Source organism: Jaculus jaculus, chromosome 9 (assembly GCF_020740685.1).
Source record: "Jaculus jaculus isolate mJacJac1 chromosome 9, mJacJac1.mat.Y.cur, whole genome shotgun sequence".
In the NCBI taxonomy this organism is placed as follows: Eukaryota; Metazoa; Chordata; class Mammalia; order Rodentia; family Dipodidae; genus Jaculus; species Jaculus jaculus.
In genome coordinates this window covers 40,323,281-40,347,281 of record NC_059110.1, presented here as the reverse complement: position 1 = coordinate 40,347,281, position 24,001 = coordinate 40,323,281, and the positions used below count along the sequence as shown (strand labels likewise).

At 39.1% G+C, this 24,001-nt stretch overlaps 1 protein-coding gene across 3 annotated transcripts in view; it reads left to right on the top strand.

Moving 5' to 3' along the window:
• Nucleotides 1-5,552: 5,552 nt before the first annotated feature.
• Nucleotides 5,553-24,001, top strand: part of Trmt11 (tRNA methyltransferase 11 homolog) — a 116,621-nt gene continuing 98,172 nt past the window's right edge. For all 3 annotated transcript variants that reach the window (XM_045159844.1, XM_045159843.1, XM_004673307.3), the window contains exons 1-7: nt 5,553-5,665; nt 7,967-8,032; nt 9,065-9,138; nt 15,625-15,706; nt 15,795-15,887; nt 16,123-16,257; nt 18,196-18,352. In XM_045159844.1, coding sequence (XP_045015779.1) covers nt 5,594-5,665; nt 7,967-8,032; nt 9,065-9,138; nt 15,625-15,706; nt 15,795-15,887; nt 16,123-16,257; nt 18,196-18,352 — 679 coding nt within the window. In that variant the 5' untranslated portion in view covers nt 5,553-5,593. The remainder of the gene's footprint in view (nt 5,666-7,966; nt 8,033-9,064; nt 9,139-15,624; nt 15,707-15,794; nt 15,888-16,122; nt 16,258-18,195; nt 18,353-24,001) is intronic.

Sequence of the window (24,001 nt, the reverse complement as noted above, 5' to 3'; positions counted from 1 at the left end):
ACAAAAAACAAACAAACAAAAAAAAGCCAAAAAACAAAAACAAAAAAACTTATGTTCCACAAAATTGAAAAGTCTTGAAGAAATGGATGAACTTCTTCATTCATACGTCTTAGAAAAACTAAACCCAGGAGAGATAAGTTATCTGAATAGAGTTATAACATCAAATGAGATTGAAAATGTAATTAAAAGCCTTCCAACAAAAAAGCGCAGGCCCAGAAGAACTCACTGTTCACTTTTACCAAACCTTTATTGAAGAACTCAAACCACTTTTTCTCAAGTTATTTCATGCAATTGAAAAGAAGTGAATACTTGGTGACTCCTATGAAGCCAGCATTGCACTAATACCAAAATCAGACAGACTGGACAAGAAAAGAAAATTATAGTCTGATATTACTGATGAATTTAGAAGCAAAAATTCTCTATAAAATCCTTGCAAATTGAATTGAAGAACATATCAAAAGCATCATTCACCTCAATCTGGTAGGTTTAATCCCAAGGATGCAGGAAGGGTTCAACATATGGAAATTGATAAATACAATTCATCACATATATAGACTCAAGGACAGGAATCACATGATCATTTCAATACTCCACATCATTTCATGACCTCACAGTGAATACCAATAACCCTTCTGAAGAGGGCGCTCAGTGCAATGGGGGCAGGAGAGAGGAAATATAAGAGTATATCCTGGTGGGAATATGACAAATATGTTCATGTGCTGAAGTTCAGAATTAATTTAAAGAAAATAGAAAGTAAGACAGGTATGGCAAGCTGAAGCAGGAGGATGAAAAGTTTGAAGCCACTTCGTGCTAATGATGGTGATAGATCAAACCAACTTAGTATATAGGAGAAGGTCACACTCCCACAGGAAAGAAGGGCAACCAAGTGGCTCTGAGTACACTCATTTTATGAAACCTCATCTTCATGGTCCCTGCAGTCATGGCTACATAGGAGCCAGACAGGTTCCCCCTAGCTATGGCCTTGTGGGCTCAGGGGTTGATTTTCCCCATCTGTTTTTTCTCTTCAGTTGCCTTCCCGGACAGGTTGGGAAGGAAATCACATTACCACTTTCTACCTTCTTCAGCCCCCAGCCCCTTCAAGTAAATGCTAAGCTGCCTCTGCAGAGATTTTTTAAAAATATATTTCTAAGTAATTTATGATAGTTCAGTAATTTTCCAGAAATATATTAACTGCTGCCTGTCCTTTTATGTAAATATTGATTTCCCCATTATAAGAATGATATTTACCTTTTATTAACTACTCACTGAATTCCAAACACTGGAACCTGGGGAGGATGAATACTGTTTTGTCCTCAGTTTTTCACATAAATAAGCTGAAATTTTAAAAAAAAAATGTATAAACTAGATGTCAGCTAGTCTTAGCCTGCTGTCTCTAGCAGTTATCATTTCCTTTATAAGAAAAAAGGTTTCCAAATACATCTACACTAGACGTTTTAAAAATTGGAAACTAGGGCTGTAGACATGGCTTAGCGGTTAAGGCGTTTGTCTGCAAAGCCAAAGGATCATGATTTGATCAGGTAAGCCAGATGCACAAGGGGTTGCATGCATCTGGAATTTGTCAGCAGTGGCTTGAGGCCCTGGCGTGCCCATTCTCTCCCTCAACCCATCTGTTTCTTTCAAGTAAATAAATAAAATAAGTTTAAAAAAATAGAATAAAAATTGGAAACTAAACTTACACATTTGTTATTCCTTGAAGCATTAGTTCTAGGATAAAGTTTCTGACACATGAGATCACCTAATTAAATAGGCTAAAGTGATACAGACAGAATTGTTTTCCATCTTAGCTCAATCTGATAGCCATTCTAGGTTTATTTTATAGATGTATAGCCCTTGATTATTTGAATCATGGCAGCATTAGAGTTTAGGCATGACCAAGAGAGAAGGCTGACTCTCGTTTGTTTCTTCACATTTCTATGTACAGAACTTGCTTCAAATAGCAATTTTCAGGGCAGAGCTTGCAACTAGAGCCCAAGGTTAGTTCTGAATCTTTAAATCAGAGAATGGGATATACTTTGTTTTTCTTTTTCCTCCACTTCTGGAGATTGTTGGAAATTTGAAGTTGTGTCATACCTAAATCAACTCAGCTGCTGAATTGGTGCTTCAGAATTACAGCTTATTCAGTCTCGCTTCCATAGAGTAACCAGAGTCATTTTTCTCTCTTATTCATGAACCAATGGTACTAGAGACCCCTCTGGCAGACATTGAAATTTGAGCTGCATTCAAAATGCTTTACTGTGAAGTTCCTAAAATTCTTTATAGAAGCGTTACAGGAAATCTTTACCTGTTCAGAAACTTTTTTCTAATTTGAAAAAATTTTATCTTTTTTGTTTTCCCGTTTTTTTTTTCCCCCTCTCTCTCTCCTCTCCTGTCAATTATTCTCTTTCCTCACACTCTTTTTAATGATATGGACTCTCTATGTGGACCATGCAGGCCATGTGATTCTCTTGTCTGTCTCCCAAGTGCTGGGATTATTGGCATGACATATGCCATCACACACAGCTAAAAATCTTGGTTTTCTTTTTCTTTTCTTTTCTTTTCTTTTTTTTTTTTTTTTTGAGGTAGGGTCTCACTCAAAGCTGACATGGAGTTCACTATGTAGTCTCAGGGTGGCCTTAAACTCACTGCGATCCTCCTACCTCTGCCTCTGAGTGCTGGGATTAAAGGCATGAGCCACCACTCCCTGCTAAAATCTTAGTCTTAACCTGTGTGATGATAATTTATATATCTCATTGGTTGTGGCACAATCCCATTTCAAGTGATAGGTGCTTAGCCTGACACACATGAATGGTTTTAGCATTACATTTGGCCTTTGCTGCTGGGATGTGTGAACTTTTAGAAAAAATCTTTTGACTTTGTGTCCTACCAGTCACAACTCTGAGTGGCATGTTAGAACCAGTACACAAACCCGCTCTTCAGTTTCTGGTCCTTACTTCCCAGGAATGGCAGCTATTCTAGGAAATTCCATGCTTTCATGGTATTCTCAGAGAATGAATTGGGAGTCTGCCCTTGTGGGTGGAACACAAATGGAGTTTTGAATCAGTTCTAGAAGACAGACTTGTCTTTTTTTTTTTTTAATTATTTATTTATTTATTTGAGAGAGACAGACACAGAGAGAAAGACAGATAGAGTGAGAGAGAATGGGCGCGCCAGGGCTTCCAGCCTCTGCAAACGAACTCCAGACGCGTGCGCCCCCTTGTGCATCTGGCTAACGTGGGTCCTGGGGAATCGAGCCTCGAACCGGGGTCCTTAGGCTTCACAGGCAAGCGCTTAACCGCTAACCCATCTCTCCAGCCCCAGACTTGTCTTTTATAGTAAAAATTATTATTTTTGAAAATTCTTAGATGCTAATTTGAGCAGCACTTCCAAAGTCTTTAACTGTGGTGCTGCTCCTTAATCACTAACAATTTAAAAAATCGTGAACAAGTCTAGCTGAGTGCACAGAAAGCAGTTTACTTGACCTTAGAGTCAGTAATCCATAAATCCATAACCTCACTAATAGCCAATGCATGGTTAATCTCTACTTCTTTAGACTGTGTGTCCAGTTTAAGATTCGTGATGTTAACGTTCTCTCCTTTCTGGAGTGAAGATTTAGTCCTAACTCCCTAGGTTCTGCACTCGTTTGGTGTCACTCCAACACTTATTAATCCAGGCTTTAAAAGCAGCAACTTGATAAGCCTATAAACTCTTCAAAATGTTCAACGTTTTGTTTCTGGAGTTGATGTTATGTGCTGAGGCTTAGGCAAACCAAGCACTACACAATGTTCTCCTAACAGTAGTTTTTGTCCCACCTTGGCCTATATCCTCAAGAGTAAGCAACTTCTTTGTGTAATACAGTATTTTAATCTCTGCTTTGAAGCCTTGTAGCCAAGAGAAATCTCCTCAGGTACTTACCTCAAGTGGACTTATCAAAACATTTTTCTAGTAGGCACATCAATTGCTAAGAGAAATTCCCTTTTTTTAATTTTTTTTTCTGTTTATTTTTATTTATTTGACAGTGACAAGACAGAGAGGAAGAGGCAGATAGACAGAGAGAGAATGGGCGCGCCGGGGCCTCTAGCCACTGCAAAGGAACTCCAGACGCATGCGTCCCCTTGTGCTAACGTGGGTCCTGGAGAACCGAGCCTCGAACCGCGGTCCTTAGGCTTCACAGGCAAGTGCTTAGCCGCTAAGCCATCTCTCCAGCCCCCCATTTTTTTTAAAGAAGAAAAAGGTCCTCTGCAAATATAATGTATTGGTCTCATGCAATTTTATCTATTAAGCACTGTGAACCTTACTCTTCTTCTTTGTAACACTCTTTAAGCAGGCAGTATTCTGATTTTCATAAGAAAACAGGCTCAGAGATATGATGAAATTTGCTTAAGAACATATAGGTGGTGAACAGTGTCACTGAAGTTTGAGTCTTATGTTCTTAATCAGTACCTCAATGCATCAGTTGTGTTTCTATGTATGATACATTACTGTTTTGTGGTTATCAGTGGAACACACAAGAATGAAGTCTGAACACAGCAAAGGGCTCAGGCCTCTCAAAAGCAATAATATAAAAATGGGTGATTATATATTTTACATATGATAAATCTATGTGTGTTAATAGAGCAACTTGCATCAACTTTTTAAAAAATATTTTATTTATTTATTTGGGAGTGACAGATAGAGAAAGAAGCAGATAGAGAGAATGGGCGTGCCAGGGCTTCCAGCCACTGCAAACGAATTCCAGATGCCTGTGCCCCCTTGCGCATCTGTGGGTCCTAGGGAATCGAGCCTCGAACCGGGGTCCTTAGGCTTCACAGGCAAGCTCTTAACCACTAAGCCAACTCTCCAGCCCTGCATCAACGTTTTTTTGTTACTTATTTTGAGAGCGAATGGGCATGGCAAGGCCTTCAGCCACTGCGAATGCGCCCGTTGCGCACCCACCCTTCCCGTTAAGTAGGACCTGGACATTCAAACATGAGTTCTTAGGCTTCGCAGGCAAGTGCCTTAACCGCTGAGCCGTCTCTCCAGCCCTGCACCATTATTTTTCATTTACCACTGCTACACATTAGTAGTGAGTGCAACAAATAATGCAATCTAATCATTACAGTGTACTCTGAGGAAGAGTTCTTTTGGTTTCCAACTAGGTCTTCATGAGCTTATTCTAATTATCTACTTATGCTAATTGGTTTAGAGCACTTGCCCTTGAAAACTTTTTGCCACAACAAAGAAGGTATACTAAATGTCCAAGACAAGTCGGTCCCACAATCCTGGCATGGTAAGAGAAATCTAGCCAGCAAGCATGAAATTTCATTCGGGTTTTGAAGTAGGCTGCAGAGGTGTCTAGGCAGTCAAATCCTTTCGAGGTGGAGGGCGACCGGGAACCACGAGGTCTGACCTAGCCGACAGGTCGCCGCGCTACTCCAAGGGCGGACTTCCCGGGAGCCGCCGAGTTGACGCTCGCACCGCGAGGCATGTCGGGACGGGACTTCCCCGGCAGAGCTTCCGCTTCCGCCCTGTAGGCTCCGCCTCAGCGGAAGTAAGGCTGTGGCGAGGAGGGGGGCGGGCCGCTGCGAGGCGCGCGCAGGCGCACGGGGCTGCTGCGATGGCGTTGCCTGGCTCGCTGAACAGGTATCTGCTGCTCATGGCGCAGGAGCACCTGGAGTTCCGCCTGCCGGTGAGTTGGGGGCACCCGAGCCAGGGTGGACTTGGAGCAAGAAGCCCAGCCCCGCTAAGCTTTCCAACCACGGTTCTGCGTGCGCGCTCGCTTAGGACCGAGGTCGGAAAGGGAGCTCGGTGTGGGGTTGGAAGTGTTGAAGGTGCGACGCGAACGCGTGGAGAGCTGCGGGCCATCAGATCACCTTGGGGCAGGAAGTCTTCCCGAGCGCTGCGCCCTCTAGGACTCAAGCTAAAAGCCTGGCGGACCCAGAAGCGGAATTATGAAATAACGGTGGGAAGTGCAGGAATAGGGGTGCACAGGAATGCATCTGGCATGACAGCATGTAGAGCGGATGGGGGATGCTGGCTTTTATTTTTACTTATTTTAGAGAGAGAAAATGGGCGCGCTAGGACCTCTAGCCAGTGCGGAGGAACTCCAGGTTCATGCGCCATCGTGTGCATCTGTCTTACGTTGATACTAGGGCATCCAACCTGGGTCCTTCGGCTTCGTAGGCAAGCGCCTTAATTACCAAACCGTCTTCCCAGCCCCGGTGTTGGCTTTTAAGATGGCTATGAGGAGATGACATTTGTATTACCTGATGAGTCGATTGTCCCCAAAGATAGGGCAGTAGAAGCATAAACTGTTCATCTTTACTGGGTTACCAGATAGGTGACATAGAATTGTAAGGAGAGAACAGGGAAAGGTACGTAGGTGGGGCTAGAAAAAAAAAAAAAAAAGACTTTTTAGTACCCTGGAACGTGTAAGGAAAGAGGTGGCTGAGTCAGATTTATGTATTTATTTTATTGATAGCAGTATGGAGGATAGACTTTCACCACGGCTATCACCCCGTGGGCTTGGTAATAGGAGTAACATCTGGTATAGAGGAAAGGAGATTGGAGGTAGCCAACAGTGGTGACACTTACTCCTTAGTTCAAGTCCTCCAGACGCCTACACAGAGAAGTGAGATTCACTTGCTTTATGTTCTTTCAAGAGACAATTTGTTAATTGTATTAAATCATAAAATTTGTATATTCATCCTGTGTTTAGTTCAAAGAGATTGGTTCAAGGATGGATATACAATATTTGACTATATTTCACATTTCTATGTCTAATGTATTTAAAATACCTGCTCTATGCTCTTTCTAGTTTTATTACTACTGTGAAAGGAGGATAATGTAATGTACTTGGGATTAATGATTCCACATTGGCGCTCATGTTTAAATTTTATTTATTTTTGTTTATTTATGAGAGAAAGAGAATGGGCCGGTATGCCAACACCTCTAACCAATGCAAAGGAACTCCAGACACATGTGCCACCTTGTGCATCTAGCTTACTTGGGTCCTGGAGAATAGAACCTGGGTCCTTTGGCTTTGCAGGCAAGTGCCTTAACTGCTAAGCCATCTATCTCTCCAGCCTAGTGCTCATGTTTAGTAATTTTTATTACTCAGCAGATTTATTAATATATAGCATCTGCAATTTTTTTCTAACCTTTTAAAAATTAGGACATAGCTGGGAGTGATGGTGCACACCTTTAACCCCAGCACTGGGGAGGCAGAGGTAGGAGAATCCCTGTGAGTTTTTTTTTTCTTTTTTCTTTTTTATTTTTCCCTGTGAGTTTGAGAACACCTTGAGACTACATAGGGAGTTCCTGATCAGCCTGGGTTTGAGTGAGACTCTACCTAAAAATAAATAAATAAATAAATAAATAAATAGGACATTTTCTGATCAAGTCTTTTGGCATTATTCATGTTGTGTAAAGTTTCTCAAAAAATGACTTAACCGTGGTTGTAGTATAAAATGTTTTCAGAACCTTGTGTTGTAATTGTTTGATGTTCATACTTCAATGCTTCAGGTAGCTGCCAGTTCACTCCTTTAATTATACTAGACCTGGTTTTCTTAGTAGACTTTAAGATCCATGTTTGACTGTGTATCAGTTACCGTTCTTGCTTTATGACAAAACACTTGACAGAGACAACTAAGGAGAGAAAAGCTTATAGTTTCAGAGGGTACAGTCCATCATAAGTGTGAAAGTGTAGTGGAGCAGCTTCGTCTGGTAGGTGCATGAGGAAGCAGACTGTTCATATGACATAGGCCTGGAGGCTGAAAGAAGGCTTACTTCTGGTGACCTCCTTCCCCTAGCCATGCCCCCACCTTCTAAAGGCTCTTCAAAATACCACCACAAGTTAAACTGAGCATTTAAAACATGAGCCTGTGTGTGTGTGTGTGTGTGTGTGTGGCGGGGAAAGGGTGGGGGAGGGATGGGAAGCAATTTCAAATCCAAACCATAAGAAAGTACATTTTCTATATTTTTAACACAGGAAATAAAATCTTTGCTTTCACTTTTTGGAGGCCAGTTCACCAGCAGTCAGGAAACTTATGGAAAGGTAAGATGAATTTTTATTAGAGCATATGTAGTATGCTTATAAATAGATCCTTAAATATGAAGAGACCTGCAAAGCTTACATTTTTATCTGTGCACTTATTTGCATTTGTAACTAGAGAGAATGAAATAAAAAGGATATTTTGTGAAAATTTTTCCTTTGAAAAGTAACTTAAGCTTGACGTTATTTTTATTATTGTACTGGCATTTGAACTCAGAGCATCGCACATTCCAGGCAAGCACTCTTATTGAGCTATATCCTAGCTCCAGTTTTAATCTTTAATTCAACAGTTGACCAATAATTTGAAAAAAGTACTGTATTTCATTAATGAAGTACAGTCCAAATTAGAGTATAGCTCAATTTCAAGATATATTGGGAATCATTTTAAAACTTGAAATTGTGCATTATCTAAGATTTTGAATTTATTTACTTTGTATTTTGTATTTTGTATTTTTAGTTTATGAGTGTCTTAGAGAAGCTTGTTAAATACAACAAGGAATTTACAGTTCTTCCTACTTAACAAGACTTATAATTTGGTGACACTGCCTTTCTGTCTTTTTAACAATACTTTATTACTTCTTAGTTGTAATTGAAACTTACCGTAAACTTTGGCAATCATTTTCAATTAATAGTATTATTAAAGCCACATATCATTTTTAGCATTCTTCACTAACAAAATAGGTCTATTATAATTTACTTAACCATTTCATTTAACTCAAGTTACTCTAGAGACTTTTCTAGTAAATAATAAGAGGATAATCCTGTGTGTGTATGTGTGTACATGATATGCATGTATGTGTTGGTGCACGTGTGTGTGGAGACCAAAGGTCGACTTCTGATGTCTTGTTTGGGGTATTGAGCCTGGGTCCTTAGGCCTTAACCTCTAAGCCATCTTCCCAACCTTTGATTATAGTTAGGTATGGTATTTTTACAGGACAGTTCCATATAAGAAATTCTCCTGTTGACTTCTTGTATCAAAGCATATGAGTCCATGTAGCCAATTAAAAGTAAATTGCATATTGCTGTTTCTTTCAGTCTCCATTCTGGATTCTTAGCATTCCCTCTGAAGAAATTGCAAGAAATCTAATGAAACGGACAGTGTGTGCCAAGTAAGAGAAACTTACCATGCCCTCCTGCATGCATGGATACTACTTGTCATAACCATCTAGAGGGAATTGGTAAAAGAGTTCAAAGTATGGTTGGTAGTGGAAAGAAGTCAGTTTAGCTTGCAGTTATGTGCATTTACCATTGGATGGTGGTCAGGAAACAGAAAAGTTACCCATTGAAAGAAACATAGGTGAGAATCTTGGGTAGAAACTCTTATTTAGAATAACTTTTCAAATATTTTTTATTAACAACTTCCATGATTATAAACAATATCCCATGGTAATATGCCTCCCCCTGACTTTCCCCTTTGAGCCTCCACTCTTCATCATATCCCCTCCCCCTCAATCAGTCTCTTATTTTGATGTCATGATCTTTTCCTCTTATTATGATGGTTCTGTGTAGGTAGTGTCAGGCACTGTGAAGTCTAGGATATTCAGGCCATTTTGTGTCTGGAGGAGCATGTAAGGAGTCCTACCCTTCCTTTGGCTCTTACATTCTTTCCATCACCTCTTCTGCAACGGACCCTGAGCCTTGGAAATTGTGATGGAGATACTGCAGTACTGTACATTTCTGTCACTTCTTCCCAGCACCATGATGCCTTCTGAGTCATCCCAAGGTCACTGACATCTGAAAAGACAAGGTTCTCTACCAAAAATGAGAATAGCATTAATATATGAGTATTAATATTAAGAGAAGTGCTTACTGTGCAGTTTGATGAGCATAATATATATATTTAGCCAGACAGCAGCAGACATTATACCCCTAAGGCTCATGACTACCTCTGTTGTAGGTTTTCAGTATCGTGGATGTATTCCCTCCCATGGAGCAGGCCTCCAGTCCAATTAGAGGGCAGTGGTTTCCACTATGACAGATGTACCACTGTTGCACCTGTTGGCTCATTTGGCCTGGCTGGCCAAATATAAGGCTTTCAGTGTTCACTGTTGAGTATCTTCACTGGTGATTTTTCTCTCTCCATTGAACTGCATGCAGAGTGGCTTCTTCCAACTTTCTGTCAGCTGGTCTACATGGAAGAGGTTATCTGCTTAGTTCCAGCAGGATTTCTTAGTGGCCTTGCAGCCCAACTATGTGGAGTCTTCAGCAATAGGGTCTTACCATCTATTCTTGGTGGGAAGCCAAGGGCCTCAGTAGTGGCCTATAATGTTTTGGGGGCTTCAGGGACCTCCGTGGCCAACAACTCACTGGAAGGTATCCTATCCCTGGCACTGAAAATTTTCTAGTAACCGTCGACACTCCTGAGTGTTCCATTGTCCAAGAAAGGTTTCTGTAGGTTTATTTATATCTTTTTAGATTTTGATTAGCCCTCCCTCCACCTCTCCTTTACTCACTCTCTTCCCCTGACCTTACTTGGGCCTTTTCACCCCCATTAATTATTCTTCTACTTACATATATACAACACCATCCTATTAAGTACCTCCCTCCCTCCCTTTCTCTTCCTTTTATATCTCTTTTCTTAACATACTGGCCTTTGCTACTAAGTTTTCTTCCTATTCACACAGAAGTCCAGTCATCTGTGCCTAGGATCCACACATGGGAGAGAATATGCGACATTTGGCTTTCTGGGCCTGGGTTACCTCACTTAGTATAATCCTTTCCAGATCCATCCATTTTCCTGCAAATTTCATAACTTCATTTTTCTATACTGCTGTGTAGAACTCCATTGTATAAATGTGCCATATCTTCATTGTCCACTTATCAGTTGAGGGACATCTAGGCTGGTTCTATTTCCCAGCTATTGTGAATTGAGCGGCAATAAACATGGTTGAGCAAGTATCTCTAAGGTAATGAGATGAGTCATTAGGATATATGCCTAGGCGTGCTATAGCTAGGTCATATGGTAGATCTGTTTTTAGCTGTCTTGGGAACCTCCACACTGACCAGATTGCACTCCCACCAACCGTGTGGAAGGTTTCTTCTTTTTCCACAGCATTTATGATTACCCTGAATTCTTATGGTTGATATTTTCATAGTGTCCGAATATCTTGAAATTCCCATTCATACTTTCCTATTAGGTTTTCTTTCTCATTGTTGGACTGTATTAGATCTGCCACCTGGACTTCTAGTTTAGATAGTCTGCCATCTCTTTTATCCATGCTACTGGTGAGATTTTCTGTAGTTTTTTATTTCATTGACTGTGTTCTTCATTGCTAGTAATTCTGACTGGTTTTTCTGTATTATTTCTATTTCCTTAGTTATGTCTTGTATTGACCTCTTTATTTGATTAAATTGGTTTCCTGTGTCATCTTTAATTCCTTTGCTTTCCTCTTTCATTCCTTTGTTTTCCTCTTTGACTTGAGTATATTTATAATCATTCTTTTGAAATCTTTCTCAGGCATTTCCTCTATCTCATTCTCACTGGAGGTCATTTTTGATGCATTAATAATTTTTGTTGTTTCTTGTGTTATAATGTACATATTTTTTCATCTTGGATTAATTAAATGTTTGGATTTTCTAGTTAGCTGCAGTATTATTAGATGTGCCAATCATCTGATGTTATATATCTTCAGGGTAGGAGCTTAAGGTGCTAGGAGTGGCTCTTGAGACTCTCAGAGTATCTACAAAAGTGACACTTGATGTTGGGTTTGCCTGCTGTGAGAGTATTCAAGTAAGCTGAGTGGAACTTAATTCAGGGAGCTTCTAAAATTTAACTAAACAATATACACATTCAATGAAAAACACACAGAATATTTATACAAGAGTAGGCATTATGACAACCAGGTCCTCTAACAAAGTCACAGTCCCTTAGAATGTGTGTTGCCCCACACCCTTAATCCTGTCAACTAGGAGGTCAAGATTTCTGGTCTGTTGTGGGATCCAAGTCAGCTTGTGACCAAGTGAGACCCTTCCCTAATGAATAAGGAAACAAAGCCACTATAGATCAGGAAGCAACAAATAATAAGTCCAAAATATAGCTTATTTAAGAATGGCAAATCTGGGCTGGAGAGATGGCTTAGCGGTTAAGTGCTTGCCTGTGAAGCCTGAAGACCCCGGTTCGAGGCTCAATTCCCCAGGACCCACGTTAGCCAGATGCACAAGGGGGCGCACACATCTGGAGTTCGTTTGCAGTGGCTGGAGGCCCTGGTGTGCCCATTCTCCCTCTCTCTCTCTTTCTCCCTCTCTCTCCACTCTCTCTTTGCCTCTTTCTTTCTCTGTTACTCTCAAATAAATAAAATAAATAAACAAATAAACAAGAATGGCAAATCCGACCATCCATCAGATTTAACATATAATTTATCCTGATATGGAAAGTGCAGTTAGCATTTTTGATTCAAGCCTATATAGCAGGCTGTTTTGGCAGTACTGACCTGGTGTAATCCCAATTACCTTTTGGTATGATTTTGGTCTCAGTTATGCTGTGCTCCTGCTTGGGTCCCTCTGCTGTGGGTTCAGGTAGGCTGGCTGGGTCGCTCAATTGCTGCTCTGGTTGCCAGTGCTGGGTGCTGTGAGCTCCCTTTCCCAGGTCTCTGATGCTTGCTGGCGCTTGCCCTGGAGTGGTGAGGTGTGGATGGTGGTTCTAGTTCTCCTGCTGGGCCATGTGATCCTCTGCCTCGGGATCTGCTCTGAGGAGCTCTGGTGTGAGTGGAAAGTCCCCTCACCTGTCTTTTCCTATGGCTCAAGCCAAGCCTTGCATCTGTGACCCCATGGACCTGGTGCACAGCTGCTGGAGCCACTTCTGTCTGCCTATGTGGGCTCTAGATGCTCTGGATCTCTGTTTCTCTGCTGTTGCTGGTAATTTCTTATACATCTCACTTTTTAGTAGAGGAGTGTATTTTGCTGCTTTTTGGTTTTTTTTTTTTTTGTTTGTTTGTTTGTTTGTTTTGGCTCTTTGTCCCCTAGGCTTCTTTGGTGTGGTTCCTACACTGCCATCTTAACTGGAAGTCAAACAATATTTTTCAAACTTCCATATTAAGCAAGAACATGGTATGAAATGTAACTACTATATTCTTACATAGGCTGTATCTCACATTTAATTACAACCCAAGTTATAACTGAAAATTCCAAAAATGCTTTTCTTACTCCAAATTTTTCATATGATGAATTTAGTATAGTTAGTAGGGGATTGCCATTAAATACATTTTACTTGTCAGAGAAAGAATTCTAATAATAATACCCTTGTATAAATTAATTAGTTTGTTATTTAGTCTCTTTATATATAGATTTTTTTCATTTGCCATCCTGTTTTTCTGTAATTATTATTTTTTTTAAAAATATGTAGTTGAAAGAGAGAGAGAGAGATAGACAGACAGTGTGTGTATGGGTGTACCAGGGCCTCTAGTTACTGCAAATGAACTCTAGACACATATAACACCTTCTGTGTTTGGCTTAAATGGGTCCTGGCGAATTGAAACTGAGTCCTTTTGCCTCCCAGGCAAGTGCCTCAACTGCTAAGCCATTTCTCTAGCCTTTCTGTATTTATTTTGTATCTTAGCTTTTTTTTTGTTTCTATAATGCCAGATTGTGGAAAATGTTATTTTCCTTTGAAATTATATTTAGTAATGTAACCCAAATAGGGATACACACACACACACACACACACACACACACAGTTTTATTACCATAATAGCAAGGCTTTATAGTGTGATAAGTTTTATTGACTTGACTACATCTTCATCTTTAGTTAACTTTGTCCTATTGAGAAATATTCACAATCCTGAATTCCAAAACTAAGCTTGCTAATCAATCTGTTCATAAAATAAAAATGAGTAGAAGCTGGGAACATTACCAAAAAACCCCTCTTTAAATATTTGCTACTTTAGCTTTTTATATTAAAATGGTACTTTGATGGTTTTAAATTCCAATGATGAGGTCTGTAAGGCTTAAAATAACTACTTGAGTACAAAGAACTTGTACACCTCTTTTAAAGCTCATAACTTGTCTTTAAAATTTTTATTTATTTATTTGAGAGAGAAAGAGCAACAGAGAATGAGAGTATGAACGTGCCAGGGCCTCCAGTCACTGCAAATAAACTCCAGATGCGTGCACCCCTTTGTGCATCTGGCTAACATGGGTCCTGTGGAATCATACCTGGGTCCTTTGGCTTTGTAGGCAAATGCCTTAACCATTAAGCCATCCCTCCAGCCCTCATAACTTTTTTTTTGTTGTTGTTGTTTCGAGGTAGGGTCTCACTTTAGCCCAGGCTGACTTGGGATTCACTATGGAGTCTCAGGGTGGCTTCGATCTCATGGCAATCCACCTACCTCTGCCTCCTAAGTGCTGGGTAGTTTATTTTTAATTTCTGTAATGAAGTTGTACCTTAAAATGGCCCTCATAACTTTTACTGTACATGCTCAAGTGGTGAAATTGTATGATATTCTATAACACATAGTGATGTATTTATTTTATTATTAATATTTTTTTTTTGAAGTAGAGTCTCACTCTTGCACAGACTGACCTGGAACTCACTCTGTAGTTCCAGGCTGGCCTTGAACTCAGCAATCCTCTTACCTCTGCTTCTCGAGTGTTGGGTAATTTATTTTTGATTTCTGTAATGAAGTTGTACCTTAATATGCTGTTAATTAAGAGCATATTGCTGTACAGGTTTTTGCTCTATAAATTCACTGGGATTCATCTTCAAGATACTATTTGTAATCTATAAAGAATTAAAATACATGTAAAAGTACAGATTGAAACTAACATATTCAAATTTTTCTGTGATTAAATCAGGATTAAAAGTTAATTATTTTAGCATAAAATATTTTGAGCATATCATAAAAGAATGAAAAATGTAGCAAACTCTGGTTGCCTATGTTGTTAAAGCTTAGCATTTTGAGCAACTTAGTGAATGTTGCCAAGCAATAGCTAAATGTTAGTAGTGTCTGTTTTTTTTTTTTTTTAGGGTCTTGCTACTCAGATTTTAAATTTAAAAAAAAATTATTTTATTATTATTATTGTGTGGTTTTTCTAAGTAGGGTCTCACTCTAGGCCAGGCTGACCTGAAATTTACCATGTGGTCTCAGGCTGGCCTCAAACTTACAGCAATACTTTTAACTTTGCATCCCATCCCAAGTGCTGGGATAAAAGGTATGCATCACTACACCCAGCCAGTAGCAACACTTTTATCTGGTCCTTTTGTTTTTAGAGAAGCCCTTTAGATGAGCTGCATTTTCTGCAACTTTTGCCTCTTTCACTGCAATATATTGTGATTTTGCCACATAACTTAATCTAGCATAAAAATACAGTGAGAGGGACAAGGGGGTATAGCTCAGTGATAGCTTGTATGCTTATTATGTGCAAAGTTCTAACTTGGAAAAATCCTAATAGATTGAACTTTTTTCTGTTTCGAGTTTAGGTTCTTGGTGTGGTGTGAACTTAAGTGATACTTGTTTCCAAGAAAATACCTTATTTTAGATTTAAAAACATAGCCAATGGTTGATTTAATGTTTCAAGCATAAAGAACCATTAAGATAGCTAAGCATTACTGTCTGAACGAAGTTTTTCACTGAGGTTAGTACCAATCATTTATTTCCTAGGTCTATATTTGAACTATGGGGTCATGGAAAATCTCCTGAGGAGCTGTATACTTCTCTTAAAAATTATCCTGTGGAGAAGATGGTGCGTAGTGAACTGTAGTTTTCTTTAGCATATGTGCAGATTCTGTGCAATTTGTAAACTTAAAAAACCTAATCTGTTTCTATTTTAGGTTCCATTTCTACATTCAGACTCTACATATAAAATAAAGATTCATACATTTAATAAGACATTGACACAAGAAGAAAAAGTCAAGCGAATTGATGTAAGTGAAATTAGTATAACCAGAGGCCCATAAGAATAATGGGGGTATAGCTGTTGTTGCTGTGTAAGAAGACATAATATTTGTGTAGTGCTTACTCTCTACCATATTTTATGCTAAGCATTTTCTATGTTTTATACTATTTAATTTGACACCAGATATAACACAGTTGATAATAGATGAGCAGTTTTTTTCTTGTAAATTTTTATAGTACCTTAGAATTACTTTTATCTTTAAGGCACTTGAATTTCTACCATTTGAAGGCAAAGTGAACTTAAAGAAACCACAACATACATTCTCTATTTTGGAGGATTATGGTTTGGACCCAAACTGCATCCCTGAGCATCCATATAATATATATTTTGGTAGATGGGTAAGTGAATGTTCTTTTCATTTGTCTCATTTTTTTAAAAGATAGCAGTGGGTTGGGACTATAGCTCTGTGGTCAAGCACCTGTCAAGCATATGTGAAGTTCAGTCATCAGCACAGAGGAAGTAACAAAGCTGAGTGCTGTGGGTCTCACTGTAGCCCAGGCTGATCTGGAATTTACTGTGTATTCTCAGGCTGGCCTTGAGCTCACAGACATCCTCCTACCTTTTCCTCCTGAGTGCTGGGATTAAAGGTGTACAGCACCATGCCTGGCTTTATTAAATTTTTAAAAATATATTTTATTTATTTATTTGGGAGAGATAGAAAGAAAAGGACAGAGAGGGAGAGAATGGGCATGCCAGAGCCTCTAGCCTTTGTAAACGAACTCCAGATGCATACTCCACCTTGTACATCTGGCTTACGTGGGTCCTGGAGAGTTGAACTGGGATCCTTTGGCTTTATAGGCAAATACCTTAACCACTAAGCTATCTCTCCTGCCCTTATTATACTTAAAAAAAAATACTTATTTTTATTTATTTATTAGCGAGAGAGAGAGAGAAAATGGGTATACCAGGGCCTCTAGCTACTGCAAATAAACTCCAGATGCATGCACCACCTTGTGCATCTAGCTTATATGGGACCTGGAGAATTGAGCCTGGATCCTTAGGCTTTGCAGGCAAGCACCTTAACCGTTAAGCCATCTCTCCAGCTCCCTTATTAAACTTTTTATACATAGAGTTTTAAAGCAGTTCAACAGTCAGAACTACTGTGTGGATGAAAATTGGTGAAGAATATCTGATTATTATTTACTCTATTTTTTCCAGAGATCCCTATGAAATATAAGAGGCTTGTTAGATATGTGACTAGGACAAAGCAGGTATACAGATTTGACAGAAAATTGGGATTGCCTTTTTACTAAAGCAGAGAGGGAGCAGAGTACTGTGTTAGATCTCATTGGTTGAAGTCTCAAATCTGGGTCTCCTGTTCTCTGAGGAAGTGGAATTGCTGTAGAATGTTTCTGCCCACTTCCCCAAGGTTGTAAATGGGTGAATGGAAGCTGAGACCCACATGATAGATTATTATTTAGTATGGGGGAAAAGAGATATATTAGAAATCTTGCCAACAATTCAGGGATAATTGTATTCAAATTCTATTTATATTTGGTTTGTAAAGACAAAGTAAATGAAAAGATAACTAAATACATAAGAGGGATGGTCAGCCAGTCGTGGTGTTGCCTGCCTTTAATCCCAGCACTCTAGAGGGAGAGTTAGGAGGATCGCCATGAGTTCAAAGCCACCCTGAGACTACTTAGTGAATTCCAGTTGTAGCAGACAGCTTCAGGTTCACTGAGATGAACTTCCAGACCAGGCACAGTTATGGAGGCAGGGATATTTATTGAAGCTTACAGATCCAGGGGAAGTTCTATAATGGCAGAAGAAGCTGGCCTGCCTTCACAGGACCAAGGGGGGGGGGAGGGGTAGGGAGGGAGGATGGGGGAGGGGGGAGGGGGAGAGAGAGAGAGAGAGAGGAGCACAAGCCTAAAAGCCAAAAGCCACAGCACACTCCAGGAACTCCTGCTAGGCACACTTGGCATATCTTTAGATTAAAATCTGAAACCCACCACCACACCTTAAGATCCACCCAGTGACACTGCCTCCAGCCAGGTGGCTGCAGACACAAACTACAAATAAAAATCTGAATATATTGAGGGCCATCTATTTAAACCACCACACCAGGTCAGCTTGGGCTATAGTGAGACCCTACCTTAAGAAGCAAAAAAAAAAACCAAAAAAGGATTGTCTGTGACAACCTCCATCACTTGATTTTAAAGGAATGAATTTAGAGGAGTAATAGTGGAAAGAAGTTCTCATCAGCAGGGTGTTTCATTGTTTCAAATCTGTGCTGTGTGGTAATATTAACTTGAACACTATCTTTGATTCAGATTGCAGATGGACAAAGAGAGCTAATTGAGTCATATAGCGTCAAAAAGAGACATTTTATTGGAAATACAAGTATGGATGCTGGTTTGTCATTCATCATGGCCAACCATGGAAAAGTGAAAAAAAATGATGTTGTCTTTGATCCATTTGTTGGAACAGGTATTTCAATTTTACTGTTAAACTAGTATAAAAATTGCTTATTTATATTAGTGAAGGTTGGTGACATCTTTTATGAGAGTTTAAATAGACAAATAGATCTTCCCAGTTAAGAGACAACCTCACATTCTTGTGGAATTGCCTCTCCCCAGATGATGCAAATAGAATTTTGTGAGTTTTATTTCAAGTTGAGCCACTAGGGGGAGCATGCGACTAGGTTCTCACAGCAAGCCTTACAATGCCATGCATTGTCGAAGTATTGCAAAGCCATATGGTTTAATTGGGGAAACTCTTCTGGATAATGATCGGATTAAAAAGTATTCATGCTTTAAAATAGGCAATATTTGCATATAAAATAATAATATATCTTAACCTTGATTTGGTTTTGGTTTGTCGGCATTTGTAAGTTTCAGCATAGAAGTAAGTATCAATTGTTGAGAGCCTGGCTCCTGTGACCATAACCTGGGGTCTGTCACACTGATTGGTGTGTTTACCTCAGTCGTGCTATGTTAACCCTGGGATTCCAGATTGACTTCATCTGATTATTAAGAGTTATTTTCTTCCTTAGTATGTAGCCCTTCCCCAGGGAGTTTCCCACTTCATTTTGTCTGTCTAACTCTATTCTGGTTCTCTAGCCCTTTTACCCATGTGTGGTGATGATGCAAAGCTGGTGTTCGTAGAGTAGTAAATGTCAAGTACTGCGTTGTGCATTCTGATGTTACTATCTGATACAGTTCTTATGACAGCTAATGTGAAGATGTTTTAAACATTCTTCTTGAGGAAATTACTGTGCAAGGAGCTAGGTAACTTGACCAAGGTTATACAGTGTATAGATTTCACAGGTTTCAGACTTAGCAGTCCAGCTCCATAGCTCATGCTCATAGTGCTGTTGTATAATTGCCTCCTTCAGCATTAGGTTTTATTACTGACTGTTATCCATAAATGAACTCCAGGATGATGACCATCTGTGAGTAGGAAGAATTCATACAGACACTATAGATTTCTAAATGATGGAAAGAGTTGTGGTATTTTGTGGTTAATCCCTAGTGGGTCTGTTCTTTGACTCTATCAAGAACTCTATCTGTCCCATTTTCAATATACTGCTTGTTCTTTCCTCGCCTCATTATCTTAAGCACCTTCTCCCACATTTGAAACTTTTTATTGGAACTAATACCAAATTTATGGAAAAATTAAAAGAATAAAAGAAAAAAGGTCATTTATACATTCTAAGTTAGCTTAAGCTGTTCTTTACGTTGGCTTCATTTACTTTATTGTTTTATTCTGTTTATTTTTACATAATTTTTATAGCATCATTTGAATGTTGCACTCATTCATTACATTCGTTTTCCTCAAACACTTCAATATTTATTCCTTAAGAATAAAAATATACACTCATTTACTATCCACAGTACAGTTTTCAGTATTAGTGAATATACTCATTTATACAATACTATAATGTTCGTGTTTGAGTTTGGTTAATTGATCTAGTGATGCTCCTTGTAAAATCTTTTCTCTTTCTAGTCTGTAATCAACTTTGTATTTTATTGTTGGTGCTTTTTATAAATGAAAAATTATTGATTTGCAAGCAAGAGAATGGGTGTGCCAGGGCTTCCTGTCATTGCAGATAAACTCCACATGCACACGCCTCTTTGTGCATCTGGCTTTATGTGGATACTGGAGAATCAAACTCTGGTCATTAGGCTTTGCAAGCACTTTTATTCACTGAGCCATCTCTATAGCCCCGTCAACGCTTCTTTTGACTTCTTTTATTTGGAACATAACTATCTTTCTCTCTCCCTCTAGTGGTAAGGAATAAGCCTCCAAGCCTTGCACATGCTAGATAAGCATTTTATTACTGATCTATCTCTCTGTCTCCCAAAGCTATTATTACTGTTTTTTTTTTTAATTTTTATTAACATTTTCCATGATTATAAAATATATCTCATGGTAATTCCCTCCTCCCCACCCCCACACTTTCCCATTTGAAATTCCATTCTCCATCATATTACCTCCCCATTACAATCATTGTAATTACATATATACAATATCAACCTATTAAGTATCCTCCCCTCTTCCTTTCTCTACCCTTTATGTCTCCTTTTTAACTTACTGGCCTCTGCTACTAAGTATTTTCATTCTCACGCAGAAGCCCAGTCATCTGTAGCTAGGATCCACATATGAGAGAGAACATGTGGCGCTTGGCTTTCTGGGCTTGGGTTACCTCACTTAGTATAATACTTTCCAGGTCCATCCATTTTTCTGCAAATTTCATAACTTCATTTTTCTTTACCACTGAGTAGAACTCCATTGTTACTGTTGTTTTTAATTAAATATTCTTCATTTTGAATGTTTTGCTGCTGTGAGATTTCAGCTACACATTTCTGGCTAGACTACAGACCAGGGAGTTTTGTGTTCTCAGGTATACACGTGATGTTCTCTACTTGCTGGTGTTAATTATAATTTTGATCAGATACTGCTTTATCCTTGCAGCTAATCAACCTATGTGAGGAAACAACATTAACACCCTGTAAATACTCCTTATCGAAATGCTCCTTGCCTGTGGCATGTTGCCAGGTATATAGTCTCTGTAGAATTCTTTTCTGAACCGGTCTTTACATTCATGCTTACAAAGGGTGAGCATGCAGCATGACTGATCAGTTGTTATTCTGTAAGATAGAAACCTTACTTCAGTTCCACATATTTTCTTACCTGTTGTTAATAATTAGGGAGTGTCTCCTTAATTTTCTGTTGGTCTAAAATTTGTGATATTTCATAATTATTTTGTTGTTCACATTAACCCCGATTTACGTAGCCTTTTCACATATTTTTGACATGTTTTTTTTTTCTTTTCTTAGACAACGTTATTAATTTCTGGTTCATCTTTTAACTGCCAAGTCCTGATATAAGTCATTCTATTACAAGTAACTCTTGATGCTTTTAATGTGGAAATGGTAGAGACCAAAAAGCTAGGAAATACACACACACCAGTATGTTAGTGCACATGCAGATTCATATATGTATTCCTACTGTGTGCATACATAGACTATTAGAAGTCATGAATTTATGTATATAATAAATAATAAAATTGTCACAGATTTCTCTTTGACCTACTCAATTCTATATTTATATGAACCTTTTTCTACTTGTTTCCTATGAACATCAACACATTTTTTTCTTTCCTTTTTTGTTTATTTTTTAATTTTTTTGTTTTTGTGAGGTAGGGTTTCACTGTAGCCCAGGCTACCTAGAATTCACTATGTAGTCTCAGGGTGGCCTTGAACTCATGGCGATCTTCCAACCTCTGCCTTCTTTTGATTGCTGAGATTTAAGGTGTGCACCACCACACCCAGCTCTTTTTTCAAATAATTTTTATTTATTTATTTGAGCGAGTAAGAGAGAAAAAGGCAGAGATAGATGATAGACAGACTGATGCATGATAGATAGACAGACAGATAGATAGATAGAGAAGGAGAATAGGCATGTCGGGGCTTCTAGCCTCTACAAACAATCTCTGGACGCATGTACCACCTTGTACATCTAGCTTATGTGGGTACTGGGGAATCCAACCTATGTTCTTTGGCTTTGCAGGCAAGTACCTTAACTGTTAAGCTATCTCTCCAACACCATTTTTTCTTTTCCTCATTTTTACAACATAGGTAAAATAGTTCTAGAATTTCTTTGTCTATGATACTGGGGTGATACTAGGGTGGTAGTGGTGAGGGGGAGAGCCTTACTAAAAAGAATTGAGGAAACTGTTCAATTCTGTGCCCATCCTGCAGAGCAGTAAAGTCATATACTATGCTTGGTTCCTTTTGCCCGTTCAATTTAAAGTTCATTGAATTTGTTCTAGTTTGTCCTTAGTTTTATATTTTTGTCCCTTGTGATTACTTGTTTTTTACTTTATTTTTTAAATACATAGATTAACTTACTTCTAGAGTTTACAGCTATATAATAATATGTACTTAGAGAATTGTCATTCTTTTATCCCTTTTGTCTTGCTCCCTGTCCACCATTAGTACCAACTTCATTATTTTGTAGATGATTCCTATGTTTGTTTCTAGGTAGGGTCTCACTCTAGCCTGGGCTGACCTGGAATTCACTATGTAGTCCCAGGCTGGCCTTAAACACATGGTGACCCTCCTATCTTTGCCTTCCTAGTGCTGGAATTAAAGGTATGAGACACCATGCCCTGCTATATATACACACATTTATTATTCCCACATTTTGACATAAAAGGAAGGAAACTGAGACAGAGGTAGAAAGATCACTATGAGTTCAAAGCCAGCCTGAGACTACATAGGGAATTCCAGGTCAGGCTGGGCTACAGTGAGACCCTACCTTAGGAAAAAAAAAAAGAGAGATACAGTATATGTAATTTCTTTAAAAAAGTTTTTTTTGTTCATTTTTATTTATTTATTTGAGTGACAGAGAGAGAGAGAGAAAGAGAGAGAGAGAGAGAGAGGGAGGGAGGGGGAGAGAGAGAGAGAGAATATGAATGGGGACTCCAGGGCTTCCAGGCACTGCAGCTGAACTCCAGACATGTGTGTTCCCTTGTGCATCTGGCTAACTTGGGTCCTGGGGAATTGAACCTTGAATCGGGGTCCTTAGGCTTCACAGGCAAGTGCTTAACCACTAAGCCATCTCTCCAGCCCTGTAATTTCTAACTTTGTCTTTGTCTTTTTCACTTAACAGTATTTCCTTCCTATCAGTTCAGAGATTATTTTCATTCTTTTGTGTTCAGTGTTGGGGACCAAACTCAGGGCCTTGTGCCTACCAGATAGCACTCTACGAGTGAGCTTATCTTCCAGCCCACCTTCATTTTTTTTCTTTTAATAATTGCAGCCCATAAGTGTTTGTACTGTATCATTTATTCAAGTAATCTCCGATGCTTGAAGATTAGTAATTTCTAATATTTTGTACTTCCAAATGATGTTTCCAATGAGTACATACCTTTGTAATTTTGAGGATGCATGTCTATAAAAATTCCTGGAATAGGATTGCCATGTTGAAAGGAATATGTAGTTTTGCTTGATACTCCTGAAGTCTCCATTATACAATTTTGGATTTCTGACAGCAACCTGAATCTCTCTCTTCTCTCACAATCTTACCAGTAGAGATTGGTCTCAAGCTTTTCAAGTTCTGACAGTCTGTTGGTAGTAATGATAGCTCAGTGCAGTGTTAACTTATATTTTATTATGAGTGAAGTCTAAACGGCCATCGTTTTATTTATTTTATTTATTTTTTATTTGAGAGTGACAGAGAAGGAGGCAGAGAGATAGAGAGAGAGAGAGAGAGAATGGGTGTGCCAGGGCTTCCAGCCACTGCAGACGAACTCCAGATGCAAGTGCCCCCTTTTGCATCTGGCTAACGTGGGTCCTGGGGAATCGAGCCTTGAACCGGGGTCCTTAGGCTTCACAGACAAGTGCTTAACCACTAAGCCATCTCTCCAGCCCATTTTAATTTTTTTTTAATTTTTATCTATTTATTTGAGAATGACAGACAGAGAGAAAGAGGCAGAGATAGTCATTTATATTTTTAAATTGGATTTCATCTGCTGTTCATTTTTAAAAAAAATTTTTATTCATTTACTTGAGAGTGACAGAGAGAGAAAGAGGCAGAGAGAGAGAGAGAGAGAATGGGCACACCAGGGCC